The sequence below is a fragment of the Cryptomeria japonica genome, chromosome 10 (genome assembly GCF_030272615.1).
Source record: "Cryptomeria japonica chromosome 10, Sugi_1.0, whole genome shotgun sequence".
NCBI lineage: Eukaryota > Viridiplantae > Streptophyta > Pinopsida > Cupressales > Cupressaceae > Cryptomeria > Cryptomeria japonica.
The window spans coordinates 497,841,662-497,856,525 of NC_081414.1; the positions used below are offsets into that span (position 1 = coordinate 497,841,662).

Consider the following 14,864-nt stretch of genomic DNA (forward strand, 5'->3'; position numbering starts at 1 on the left):
TTGGGTTCCGTGGGTAGTCTTCTTTCATCTCTTTGGCTTCCCTTTGGGCTCTTCATCCTGCATGGATACATAAGTTCAAGGATCAATCATTATTTCATTTAGTCATTCTTCATCACTCCTATCTTGACTACATTCATTGGAGACTTGTTCTCTGCAGCATTTAACCTTATTGAACATCATCATGTCCCATGAACTAAGACCTAGAAGGTCATCTTGGCCTAGGCATTTGGAAGAGTTTTGGGAGTAATGGGCTTAGTCGGACTTGGAGTGTCTCCCTTGAAACTTGGACTTAATTAAGACTGCTGCAAACAGAGAATTTTCTGATTCAAACTCCTAAGTTGGGGGAAGGATGCAAATTTCGTATGGTGAAACTTACTTAGGAATAAGGCACGTGCTTCCTTCAATGCTAATACTGAGCCTAGAGGAAGGAAAACCTCAGCTTAGAAAAAGGTTCGGTGTAAAACTTGGTGATGGGAACATACCTTGGAATGGGCCTAATCTGATTTTCAATGAAAACATCAAGTCTGCAGCAGGGATGGTGAAATTCAGCTTCAACTTTGGTACTAAGACACCCATTTGGAATAAGTCCTAATCCCTCTTTATGTGTTACCACCAAATTTGGTGCAATGTCCCCTACTAAGTTTAGGCTTGTTTTAACCATAATTCATCTATTTCTATACATTTTGACTTAAAAACTAACTTGAGTAGGAGACAAATCTATTTTAACATTAATCAAATCAGTGATAACATAATCTTTTCTAGATATTGAATTGATAATTCAATCTTGTAAATGTTATTCAATTTTCAATTTAAGATGCAAGTTATATTCAAGGTTATCTTTTCTTTCAAATACGTGTTATTTCTTAATATAATAAATCTGATTATTGTCTGGTATGTTGCAGATGGAGAAAGAACATTTATCAATTTCGATGATCTTCCTTCATTTCACCGATTGATATATATATGCAAACATAGGCAATCAAGCAATACCTTGACCGGCCATGTCTATTAGACATGACCGATCAAGATATTACTTGATCGTGCCTCTTCAAACTGATAATCGGTGTGTATGCATTTAATCATATAGTTCGATACTTAATCGTTGGGTAAGTATTTACCATCAAACCCGATACCAATCGGTGTGTGAGCATTTGACATTAAGACCGATACCAATCGGTGTGTTTAGCATTAACAATACGTACGATACCAATCGGTGTGTTTAGCATTAACAATACGTACGATACCAATCGGTGTCCTGTGCACTATGTTTAGTAACTGAAGTTAATCGATGTTAGTTAAGAACCCGATTGTTAATGCAAGATTATATATATGAATCGAAGGATACGATTATAGTTAGATCGTGTATCATGTTCATAATATATAATAGCTGAATCATGATCATAATCTAATGTGTATATATAAGATAACTGGAGTCTTATCATAGTCTATCGATGAGATAGATGATTGAATGAGAGACTTCATTTATCTCTCATTCAATCATTTATCTTACCGAGGCTATCATGTATTAACAAATCTGACTCATAGTTTCAGATTTATTTTATTCGTTTAATTTACTAATTCTCTCTCTCTCTCTCTCTCTCTCTCTCTCTCTCTCTCTCTCTCTCTCTATATATATATATATATATATATATATATATATATATATATTTTCAGATAGTATTAAACCATATGTTTTACTGCAAAGTAATTCTTTATAAAATATTATTTGTTTGATCAACCCTTGTTTGTATGTATAATATTTTATAAAGAATTACTCTGCAGTAAAACATATGGTTTAATACTATCTGAAAAAATATATATATATATATATATATATATAGAATTAGTAATTTAAATGAATAAAATAAATCTGAAACTATGAGTCAGATTGAATTATCAATTCAATATCTAGAAAAGATTATGTTATCACTGATTTGATTCATGTTAAAATAGATTTGTCTCCTACTCAAGTTAGTTTTTAGGTCAAAATGTATAGAAATAGATGAATTATGGTTAAAACAAGCCTAAACTTAGTAGGGGACATTACAAGTGGTATCAGAGCAACTTTCCTGCCATCCTGTAGGAGTTAGTTAAAGCATAGAAGAGGAAGAAAAGGGATACGCACGAGTCCCAAGGAAAGGTAAATGACCACCTGTATTTTTTCTGGTATATGTTCTAACCCGCACTTATATGGAAACCACATTCCAAAATACATATTTGATATTGATAACCAATAACATATATATAAACTTATTAGTATGCACTTAATACTATCCAGGGAAGTAAAAGGGATCTGTAGTGGGGAGACGCTGCCCACCCAAGTGACCAGGAGGGCATGTGACTGTGCCTGGGCTTGGGTTTGGCAGAATTCAGCCACCACTCCCATCCACTGACTCTTTGGCATAAGGAAACTATAATTATGGGACAAAGTATGAGGTAGGGGACAAGACCCATGCCATAGGGGGCCAGAAGGGCATGCGACTGCTTTTGGTTCAATATGGGATGATTGGGCAAACCTAGTACTATGGAACAAAGTATGAGCTAGGGGACAAGATCCATGCCATAGGGGGCCAGAAGGGCATGTGACTACTTTTGGTTCAATATGGGACGGTTGGGCAAACCTAGTACTATGGAACAAAAGTATGAGCTAGGGGACAAGACCCACGCCATAGGGGGCCAGAAGGGCATGTGACTGCTTTTGGTTCAATATGGGATGGTTGGGCAAACCTAGTACTAAGGAACAAGGTATGAGCTAGGGGACAAGACCCACGCTAAGACCCACACCATAGGGGGGCCAAAAGGGCATGTGACCGCTTTTGGGCTCAATATGGGACGGTTGGGCAAACCTAATTGTATTCTGGTTTCAAATTCTTATAATAGAATGAATTACCTTTATGATCTTGTAAACAATAATTGTTGCCTATGTAAATGATTTATGATTATGTGTTTACTATATGCCTGATGTGTCTTCAACTTGATTGCTCCATTATATATGTTTTGGGGATTGCTTAATGTTGTCATGTTTTCGGCATAATTACATCTTGTATCTTCCTAATGCATGTTGTCACGTTTTCAGCATAATTACATCTTGTATATTCTTTGTATATATATTACATGTATTCATGTGATTACTTCATGTCTAATATGTTTTTCAGCAAGAATACCTTCTGTCTTTATGTGTTGCTTCATGATTGGTGTGTCTTTAGCATGTCCACTCCGTGAGTGCCTTTCTTATATGAGCTTGTACACTACATATATTTGTGTATTGCTTCAAGCCTTACTTGTCTTATGCCAATATGTCATGCTCAGTGTAGTGGCATATCACTTTGTATTTTAGGTGAATGCTGCATCTATGCTCCATGCCTTATTTATCTTACTTCATGTTTACATGTGTGCTATTTCATACTTCCTGTATATACTTATTTGTGTTACATGTCTGATATGTATTTAAGTGAATTGCTTCATGCTTTAAAGTGTATTCACATGCCTTATGTATGTTTCTCTTAAATGTATATACACTTCATAAATTGTGAATATTTATGTGTTTATTGTGTCTTCAATATGTTTGTTCCATCGTATGCTTGTATTGTATGTGATTGCTCCATGTTTGTCACATTTTCAGCTTGATTGCGTCACACACACCTTCGCGTCACACACACCTTCCTAACGCATGCTTTATGTCTTGAATATGCTTTGCACAATGATTGATATGTTTTCAATGTGCATTTTATATGCCTTTCTCAAATGCTTCATATCTTCATAATTAATTCAGAACTGATGCGTTTTCCAAATATTTACCCCATGTCCATTCTCTAACTATATCTATCATGTATGCTTTACATGCGTTTGCTTCCTATCTAGTGTATGCTTGTTCTACATAAGTACCTCTCTCATAACCACATACACTCACATATATGCTTCGTGACTTAAGAGAATTTATGTGCATGCTTCATACTTTATGTGCTTCATAACTTAAGTAGACTCATGCTTATGCACTATATGATTCATGCGTTACATGTATTTCACTCGTATGTTGCATACCTTAATTGTAATCACTTATATTACACGTATGCTTCACACCTTATGTATATTCATGTGTATACTCCATGTTTAATGTAAATGCTTCTTGCCTTATATGTTATGGATTTACACCTTATGTATTCGTATGTATGACTCATGTCTTATGTATTCATGTGTATGCTTGATGTATTAGGTTTGTACATAGAGTGTTTACTCCGTGTGTGTTTCATATACATGCGTTGCACCTCCATGTGACGCGTATGCTTCATATCTTACGTGTATTTTTGAATATTGCTACAGGTATTACTTTTGTTCGAGCCTTGCATGTGTTTAAATGACTTTGTGTATTACTTCATGCCATCCATGTCTTACATACTCTTAATGCCACATGCTTCATGTGTACTAAATGTATTAAGGCTTCATGCCTCATTACCTTGCACGTATTTATTAGGAAATGACTCGGTGAGAAAATTGTCAATTGCTTGAGGGCAAGCAATTTCGGGAAGGGCGGACTGTCATGACCCCTCCCTAAACATTTATATATATAAAACCTAAATGAAATTATTATTATTAATTAATATTTATTAATGAAAGATTAATTGAAATTATTATTTAATTAATATTCATTAATAGTATTATTCTGAAAATATTCAAATAAGAGAAAATTAGTATTATTATGAACATTACTTATTCTATAACAATCATGGATGTAGACACACAACTAGCCAACCCACCAGATCAATCCTTTATAAGAATCACATATGAAACAACTGATGATATAGCACGAAGAGATCATTCAGGATTACCGTGGATAATAATACATATCGTAGCTATGGTGCTACCAACCCTTCATTAACCGCTGATTACTATGGATTAGTCGTGGGAAAGACCTAATTTAAACCAAGGCTGTCACTGTCTACATAAAAGAATAACCAAACAGATTGGAAGAATATTAATCGCTGGGGAAATAGGAATAGTATGGAGTGGTTGTAAACAGGAATCGATGGATGAATAAGTGGTGATTATTACAAACTATATGTTCATGGATTGATTAGTCATGTTCACCGATCATAACAGAATAAAGGATTCATTTATAATAGACATCTCTCAACTATGTTGTAAACAATAAACAAAAATATCGATTAGATTAACTACACAAATATAATCGACATTAAGAGTTAATTGGACAACGATCAAGTCTTAAAACAGAATTACTAAGAGAAGCCATTTTTAAAGAAGATTGATTATCAACCAAAACTGCCGGCGATCACTAAGAGTGTTATTGGTATAATGAACTGATGCGAATGAGGAAGATGTGACTTATCAAAGAGGTGTGACTGTTAAGAGATGACGAATAAATGAAGAATCAAATACCTTCAATGGGGGGCATAAGAGTTACGATGGAAATAAAGAAGGAAAAAGGTATATCATCTGCAACACCGATCAGAGCAGATCAGAACTGTTATTAAGTAACAAGCGGTAACATCCCTGCTCTGGGTGGTATGCATAGGGGACGTGTTTTAATAAAGACTGCTTAATATATGTAGCCCAATAATGTTTGTATGCAGAATTTAATAATAATAATATTAACATAGACTACAACAATATGTATAATAGTAATACTAAAATAAAGGCATTCCTACTTAATTTCACATACTGTGGCAGACCAGATCTGATGCATGTCAGATTTGTCTGCCATCACAGCCATTAGGTAGAATAATGATCAGTATTTTGGTAAATGACAGTGCTAGTAATTTATATTATAGGAAATATAATTTGGTTTATTTATATATATATATACAAACAAAGGTTGATCAAACAAATAATATTTTATAAAGAATTACTCTGCAGTAAAACATATGGTTTAATACTATCTGAAAATAAATATATAAATAAATAAATAAATATATATATATATATATATATATATATATATATAAAATTAGTAATTTAAATGAATACAATAAATCTGAAACTATGAGTCAAATTGAATTATCAATTCAATAACTAGAAAAGATTATGTTATCATTGATTTGATTCATGCTAAAATAGATTTGTCTCCTACTCAAGTTAGTGTTTAAGTCAAAATGTATAGAAATAGATGAATTATAGTTAAAACAAGCCTAAACTTAGTAGGGGACATTACATTTGGTGATGAAAAGAGAAAGTTCGGAGTAAACCTCAGATTTTGGAACACCTTTAGGATCAAGTCATATTCCAAAATCCCATGCAAACACCTAACTTTGTGAAGGTTTTGGGAAAATTCGGGCAAATACTGAACTTTGGTCTGCAATTCAGTTTTTAAGGAACTCATACCATGTTTATAATTCTTTTCCCTTGGCCTATAGCCCTATAAACACATAGATTTCTTGCTGCAACCCTTTTGTTCAAGTTTGTGGCCCAGTTCTCAGTGCTCAGTGACTGCAGAATTTGGTTTTGGAAGAAAAATCAGTGTAAAGTTCGGTCCAAGGAAGCAGCTTAAGAATAGTGACTATTCCCATTTCCACTGCAAACACCAAAATTTGCAGGTGCTGGTCAAAAGTTCGGCCTAAACTTTAGGCACAGGGAAACATTTTAGGATTAGTGTTATTCCAAAATTTTATGCAAAAGCCGAACTTTGCAAGGAGAAAAGTGAAATTCGGTGTTAACTTTGGATTTCAAAAACATTTTAGGATTAGTTCTTAATCTCACCTTTAATGCCACAACCGAAATTGGTGATAGAACCTTAAGTTTTAGGGGAAAAGTTCGGAGTTTGGAAGCCTTTTAGGATTAAGGCTTATTCCCATTTGTTATGCTATCACCAATTTTTGACCCATGAAACCTGGTCACAGCAGCATTTCTTAAGATTCCTAAAGTTCTTCCAATCACCGAGTTTAGGGAAGTCATGAGCAAAGTTGATATTGGGACAGGTTTTGGATTAAGGCCCATTCTGATTTTGTCTCACCTAGATTACAAACATCGAATTTGATGAAAAACTCCAAAATTCATTCCTAAGCTTGGGCTGGCCTATAGTTCGGGGTATTTAGGCTTCGTTCCTTGCCTCCCCTCTTCATTTGCTTTGTTCTTCTCATGCCTAAGCTGCACTCTATGCTCAATTCTCCATACTCCTTTGCTTATAGGGTATTATGCAAATTCAGACCCATTGAAAATTTTCAATCCCTTTTGGCTCAAAGTCCAAGTCTAACAATGACTTCCTCAAGGCCATTCTAACTGAAGCCCTCTTCTTCTACTCTGATTCTTTATGCTTGGAGGACTCATCTTGGCCTAGGCTTCACACTTTTCTCAAAAGGACAAAATTGCCTCAAAACACCAGTGAAGCCAGCAAAAAGAAGGGGGTCCCTATCGGAGATGGGGAGTGTGTGCACAACACAACACACATCATATTAAAGAGCTGGGCTTTTGAGTCACAGATTGTTTCTTGTTGTATATAGTCATCCAATGGTTACACTTCACACAAGAAGTGCATGGAATGATATATCAACATTTATGAATAACATGATCTTCCTTTTTACCATGCTTGTTTCCTTTCCTTGGACTTCCCTAGTGGTGAATTTAGTGGAGTGTAGTCTCCCATTTCTTTTGTGTATTTGCTTCGTGTGGATGTACTAATATACCATCTTGTCCTTAATGGCTTGAGTGATTCCCTCTCTTTGGAAGTGCTTTCTTGGCCTCTTGAGATGGCAACTTGCTTCCCTCTTTGCGTTTGCATCATGGGGATGGAGTATCTTCTCCTCGTTCATGGCTTAAAGGCTTCCCTCTCTTTAGAGGTTCTTTGTTGGCCTCTTGAGATGGCAATTTGCTTCCCTCTTTGTTTGGTTGCTGTCCATATTTTAGTGTCCGGCTACAATGATCTTGAGACTTTGTCAAAATTAATTAGGAATGCAATTACCTTCATTGGGCTGATTTTGATATAGAGATGGCTTGGCATCCTTACCTTAGGAAGCTACTCTTGCTTGGGCTACGTTACAGCACTTTCCAACCTTCAGTTTGCTACCACCAAACGGTAGGCTTGCATATCGGGGTCTTTTCTCAATCATAATGGGATTGAGAATTCTTTTGCCATTCTTGCCAAGACATTTGCAATTATATCCCATCCTCCTCAACATCTTGGAATCAATTCCTTAACTATGCTTCTAAAAAGCTATCAAAGGACTCATTGAAGTTCTCATTAGAAAAAAATAAAAAAGAGTACATGTGTTGAGTGCTTACTGTGCATGCCTTTGTCATGGTTTGCATATCCTTGTTAGAGGGTGGTCTTTTTTGTTCTGTAGACTCTTCTCCTTGCTTCACTCTTTCACCATCATCTTAAAGGTTGCTAACAATTCTCCTTTGCAACTAACTCTTGTTGTGATTCGTCCGTGGCTCCAATGGGGAATCCTCCAAGACTAGACAATGTTTGTTGCAAATCATAATTTTCACTTCCAGGTGCCACACCACTTTTCTCAATTCTTTGTTCTCTTCATGTAATTACATATTGCAAGCTTGGAGCTCCTCAAGTTGTCACCTCAAAAATTTAGTCATAGCTGGTTTTTACAACCACAAAAATCTGCATCACCTTGTCAGACAATTTACAAACGATCTTGCCATTACATAAAAAACTAATGGTGTCAACAAACTTTCAAGTCACAACGAACTTTTTGGCTCTAAAATCACATGATCTGTAATTTCATCTACAAATTACTTGATGGAAATAAACTGTAAATATATAATATTATAAAACAATGTCTGTTATTACTACATGAATTAAACTCAAATGATGGTGAATTAGAGTAGTTGAATGTGAAGTGTGCTTGGGAAATAGCATAATGTTAAACAGCTCAAAGGAAATAAAAAGATTAAACATAACGTAAGGATTTTACCTTGGACACCCCAATATGAGGAAAGCCAGTTCGGTGGTGTCAATTAGTGACCACCTGCTTTCAAGAATGGAACCTTTACAAAGAGCTCATCAAATGGGGTATGAAATTAGCATTTTTTTGAGAATTCCTCTCTTTCTTCTCTTCTAAGGGCCTAGGCTTCTTCCTTTTGCTACGTATTGGCATCTTACAAAGAGCTCAATTGTTTATAGATACCAAAACATACCGCTAATTATTTCTCTCCACTCTCTGGAGCCAATTATTTATTCTTAAACTAATACTTCATCCATATTCCTTGTTTCTTACTTATACAGGTGTTGGAGGTGCTCCTTCATACACCAAAGCACCCTGAACTGCCAAGAATTTAGAGAGACATCATTAGTTGTTATTGTAAGTGTCTTTTCAAAATTAGGTGTGACTGCTGGCAACAGTTACAGAACTTCTGCTCTTCGTAGGACTGCTGCTGACAATTACGCAACAGTTGCTGCCAATTATGCAGCCTCCTGTTTGCAGAGGAGGACTGCTTCTGGTGGCTGTACTGGGATTTTTTTGTTGGTGTCTAGCTTGAATTTCCTGCATGATGTTTTTTCCCGATCCTATATGGACGATAGGACAAATTTTTGTAAATGTGGTTTTCTTCCAATCTATTTCTGTTACCTAATTTTCAATAAAATATAAGCTTAGCACTCAATTTTCTATTATTTGTCAATTATTTTTTCTCGAAATATATGGATAGCACGATATCTATGTACTTGATGTTGGGAGGGAAAAGGTGACATATTAAAAGGCCTATGTTTGATAGCTAAAGGGATGGATTGGAGTTGGATATGAAAAAACTCTATCTTTCTTAGAGAATAAGGTAAAATATCAGAGCATGTTTACAGAGAAATTGGCTATGAAACCCTACATTGCATTAATGACACGTCTTGATTTCTCTCCAGTTAGTTTTTCAGAGGACCTTACAATTCCACTGTGGTCATCATCCTCTTTTTTTTCAGAGGACCTTACAACTCCACTGTGGTCCTCATCATCCTCATTTCATCTCATGATCTCTGCTAAATTTTTTCTGTGTCTTGTTACCTTCCAAACTTCTAGAATGAGTAGCTTGACTGCTTTCCCTGCTTCATTCTCAGAGGTAATATATATCTGGCAATGCCAAATGATTCCATTAGAGTTCAGATTTGCTACCATTATAGTTAAATTTTCTTAGTGTTTTGTTAAGGCACTTCTGATTTGGTGCATCTCATAAGAAAGTAGATATTGCTTATCGTTGTTTAACTACATCTTACTGTTTTGTAGGTTGGTTCAAAATCAGAGGCAAGTGGCATTGCCAAGGCAGGAGCGAAAATGGTGATGGCAGTATCCTGTGCAAAGGTCTCTTTCTACTTTTATTATTTTGGTTCACCAGTAGGAGGAATTATATTTACTTGTGCTCAGGAATCAGGATACATTATACATCAAAATGAAGACCCTAAACCCCATGTGAAAAGATCCAATATTCTTGTTGATATCAGCAACATATGATCGTATTTCATGGAATCACATGCTAGTCATTTATCTTTATGGTTTATTGTAGGAAGTGTACGAGGATGATTTTGCAATGCATATAACTGTCATCTATTTTCAGTGTCGTGGGTTATTATAAAAGTTAATTGAACTAGTGTTTAATCTAAAACATTAAAATTGAAATAAGCCAATGCCAAATATCATCCTAATCTAATTGATAATTAGCCTAAGCTATCTTTCCACCTCCGACGTCTACTTAGCTTACATGGAATCTTGTTTCTCTGATAGCAAGATTAATAACTCAAGTTAGTCCCATAGATATTTATTTCATCAAATTATATGCTAGTAATTTATGTTTATGGTTTATTGCAAAATGTATATGAGGAGGATCAATTGCAATGCATATTAATTCCATCTATTTTGGTGTCACTGGTTATTATAGAAGTTAAAAAATACCTGTGTTAAATTTAAAACTTAAAATTGAAATATGGTCGATGCTGAATATGAGTCTAATCACTTTTGTAATTGACCTAAGATAACTTTCCATGATCCACCTACAACGTTTGCATAGATTGCATAGAATCTTGTTTCTTTGGTAGCAATATTAAATAAATCAAGTTAACTTTCCATGATCCACCTACAACGTTTGCATAGATTGCATAGAATCTTGTTTCTTTGGTAGCAATATTAAATAAATCAAGTTAGTCCTATAGACAGTTGCTAAACGTAATTTTTTCTATTGCATATTACTTTAACATTTATAGCTTTTTATCTATATAGCGATTAATAGTGTGATGAAATACAGAGCTTTTATTCTGTATGTAAATAATTTATCTTATATACGTATGAATGTATCTCTAAAGCCCTTGGGCACTCCCTTGCATTTACTGTGAAGCAAGGAGGTGTGAATGGCTCACAAACATCCTTAGATATGTTTTTGGCATGGATGATTCAGCAACTCCCTAAACTAAATTTGTCGGTGCCCACCAGCCTGTAAGGGATGACAGGCTTCCTTCAACATTTAGTCACTACCAAGAACAATTTTATGTTTTATAAACTAATGAAATCAATCCCTTAATTGAACAAACTAAAACATATGGAACTCTCAGTTTTAAGATGTAATCAAAAGATTCAAAACAAATACAATGTATTCAAATTTTGTTCTAACAAGATGCTTTTAAAAAAGTAGCGATAGATAAGCTGACATTCTTTGTAAAATTTTGAACATATGCGGAGTTTTCTTGTTTCTCTGGTGCAATAAGATTTGTCTCTAAAGATTTAACTTTTCTTATGTTTTAAAGCAAATACTATGCTTTGTTCACTATCTTTACAATCAATTTTGATTTCTTTTCTTTTAGCTTTGTTAAGCATGCTTTTGACAATGCGAAGGAATACATGATTTTCCACTACCAATTTTGCATACAGGTTCCCAAAATTACAGTTATAGTTGGAGGAAGCTTTGGTGCTGGGAACTATGGAATGTGTGGACGTGCATACAGTCCAAATTTTTTGTTTCTTTGGCCTACTGCCAGAATTTCTGTAATGGGTGGAGCCCAGGTTTGTTCAAGCTCATTATTCCTTCTTTATTTCAATAAAGGATTTAAAATTTAGAGCCATTTTAAAGCCTTACAGCCTTATCTTTACAAGTTCATCAAGAAATCCTAGGATGATACGATCATCACTTCATTTGTATACCATCAATTTTCAATTAATTTAGACTTCTATAATCAGTATTAATATAGGTTGGTAGTGGCTTCCAATACTTTCACAATAGGAAACGGATGCATATTCTTGCTGTTGAATCATTACTTGTGTCAAAATAAAGGATTTAACCTGGCATTCAAATTTATTATAGTGTTTTATTGAATTCAAAATTATTTTTAATTTTCCACTGGGTGAAAATTTGAAATCCTAGGCAAACAGAGAGAGTGCTGCTTGGATGTCAATTGTAATAGACCAACCTATCTTTCGTGTGAAATATATAAAGAATTTAGTGTTTAAATACATCTCATCAGAAGGTGATGTTGCTTGTTAGATGCCACCTCCATATCAAAATCATTTTTAAAGACCATTGGGTCTTAGGTAGTTCATCCACGAGCCACTGCCTTGGAGTCCTTTCTATTGCATCATGTGCATAGATAGTAACAATGCCAAAGGCTTTATTGTCAATGTCAAAAAGGACTGACAAAGCCTTGTTGGATGGCTCACAACCATGTGTAACATTATGAGAATTCTATATGGCATCCACTAATGTTATCATTATCATGCATCCCCATACCTGCTCAAGATTTTTGTTGAACAAATGCTTCTTGACCATTTGACATGACATATAACCTATCTGTTGAAGGCAAAGAATTTTCTAAGGGAGTGTTGGTGTCTGTTTTATCATCTACCGAACATTAGGATAGGATACCCAAAGGTATTCTATCCTCTCTTGAAAAATCGCTACTGATTCCAAGGTCTATATGTGCGAACAAGCGACTTTAGTGGAATAGCTTCTTGGGTAGTGTATGCTGAAATTTTCAAGGGGGACTTACGTTTGACAAGTATTCTTGAACTGTTGGACTTAGATGGATTTAGCAATTTTAGGCTCTTCTTTTTTGGGGAATTTTCTGGGATTTAGACTTTCAAAAGAAAGAGAAAAGAGATAGGGTTTAGGAAGGCTAATCTAATCCTATGAATTTTGGAGACAGTATCAACTGGGTGCTTTCGAGAAACCAAACCTTGCTTCGCCACACTAGGGACAACTACACAAGGCCGGTGCAATCTTCAATGGGTTGTGCTTATGATCGGGATGTTGGGATGCATAAGGGATGGGCTTAGACTAACTTTGCACGGTAGAATGGAAATCATCCATTTACCAAAAGTATGAGCGGAAATACACCATCAATTGACACTTATCAAATCCTTCATTCAAATTAACAACAATGAAAGCAAATCTAAATTATTTCTAACTAAGTGTTGAGTTAATTGAAACCATGCAAATCATTCAAATAATAGAGATTACAAAGCAGCGCACATGCAATATATTATCTGGAAATGACCTTAAGCAACAATACATCAAAAACCTCACACTCTCCAAATGAGAGGAGGTAGCCTTATATAGTTTTCAAGAATAAATGAACGGCCGAGATCAAACAGTGATCAAGGGCCCAGATTGAAAGCTATAAACCCTAATTAGGGTTTCCCAAAACTAACTACCCTCGACCAATTACATTTGGGACACTTGTCCTTCTTGCTAAATATGAACCATCAATGAAAATAGAAGGTTGTTGCATTGTGAAGCATACCCTTCTAGAAGCTTCTGGATAAGTCAGGTTCATCGAACCTGGACATGCTGACTTGGAGCGATCTGATTGGTTGGAAAAGGACGAGGTGCCACCTCAACGTGCTGGATGTCTTTCTTGAATTCTCCAATTTGTGTCAAGAAATCGTCTATGGAAATTTGATTCCTTCTTGTCGCCATTTGATTCTACTTGGGAGCTTGTCTTTTTTAATTCCTTCAGGAGATGAAATTCTTCAAGAAGTTGGAAGTTTATCTAACTTTTCCATATTTTCACCAAGTCTGAGAACTTTTCTTTCTTGATGCCTTGAGATTCTTTCAAGTGCCTCGAATTTGGAGAAGAAATCTCTTTGCGAAGTATTTCTCATACTTAGCCAAATTTTGACCCTCTCTATGCTCGGACGAACCTTGCTTGTGGTCCTGTTTTCAATTTTGAAATTGGCTCGAAACTCCATTTGTGTTTTCTGTGATGATCTTGCCTTCAGTTGCCAATTTATGTTGCATGGGAGGAGGGTTAAAAAGCTTTGGGTAACCCCTTGCAAATATGAAATGATGCGATCAAGCTGTTCAGGCATTCTCTGTGAACATGTCCTTCTTCTCGATACCCTGACATGCCTTCAACATTTCCCATACTTAGCCAAATTTTGGCTATCTTCACGCCCGGATGAACCTTGCCTGTGAACGCCAACTGCTATCTCTATGATGATCCCGCTTCTATTTCCTCTTGCGACCTGTAAAACCAAAGGAAAATAAGTTAGAAATCTATCTTGGATTAAAGAAAATCGAGGCTGCGAATGGCTAAGTGTTTGGAAAATTTCACTTCATTTTCATACTTAGCCATAAAAACTGAAATTTCATCCTCAAAACCCTTCAGTCTTCAAGGGTGGTTGTGATCGTGAATCAACACCAAGTGTTATAACTCCAAAAATTTCTTATACTTAGCCAAAAAAATGATTTTCCTCCCTTAGAAATTTGAACAAATTCACTAAAAATTATTTCTCAAACTCTGGAAAAACTCAGAAAATACATAAATCTGCATCATGAATTTAATTTCACCTTCAAAAATACTCAAAAATTCAGGAGAGATTCAATAATTCGTCCTTATACTGGTTGTCTTTCTCCAAAAATCTGTGAAACTTTTGTCAAAAAAGTTTATCCAACTTCCAGCAATATCCAAAACTTTCTCCATATGAACTCCA

General features: G+C 35.3%; 1 protein-coding gene across 1 annotated transcript in view; it reads left to right on the plus strand.

The window, feature by feature from the left end:
* Positions 1–14,864, plus strand: part of LOC131039419 (methylcrotonoyl-CoA carboxylase beta chain, mitochondrial) — a 147,942-nt gene that overhangs the window by 88,345 nt on the left and 44,733 nt on the right. Inside the window, exons 7-8 of the mRNA XM_057972178.2 lie at positions 10,176–10,250; positions 11,808–11,939. Coding sequence (XP_057828161.1) covers positions 10,176–10,250; positions 11,808–11,939 — 207 coding nt within the window. The remainder of the gene's footprint in view (positions 1–10,175; positions 10,251–11,807; positions 11,940–14,864) is intronic.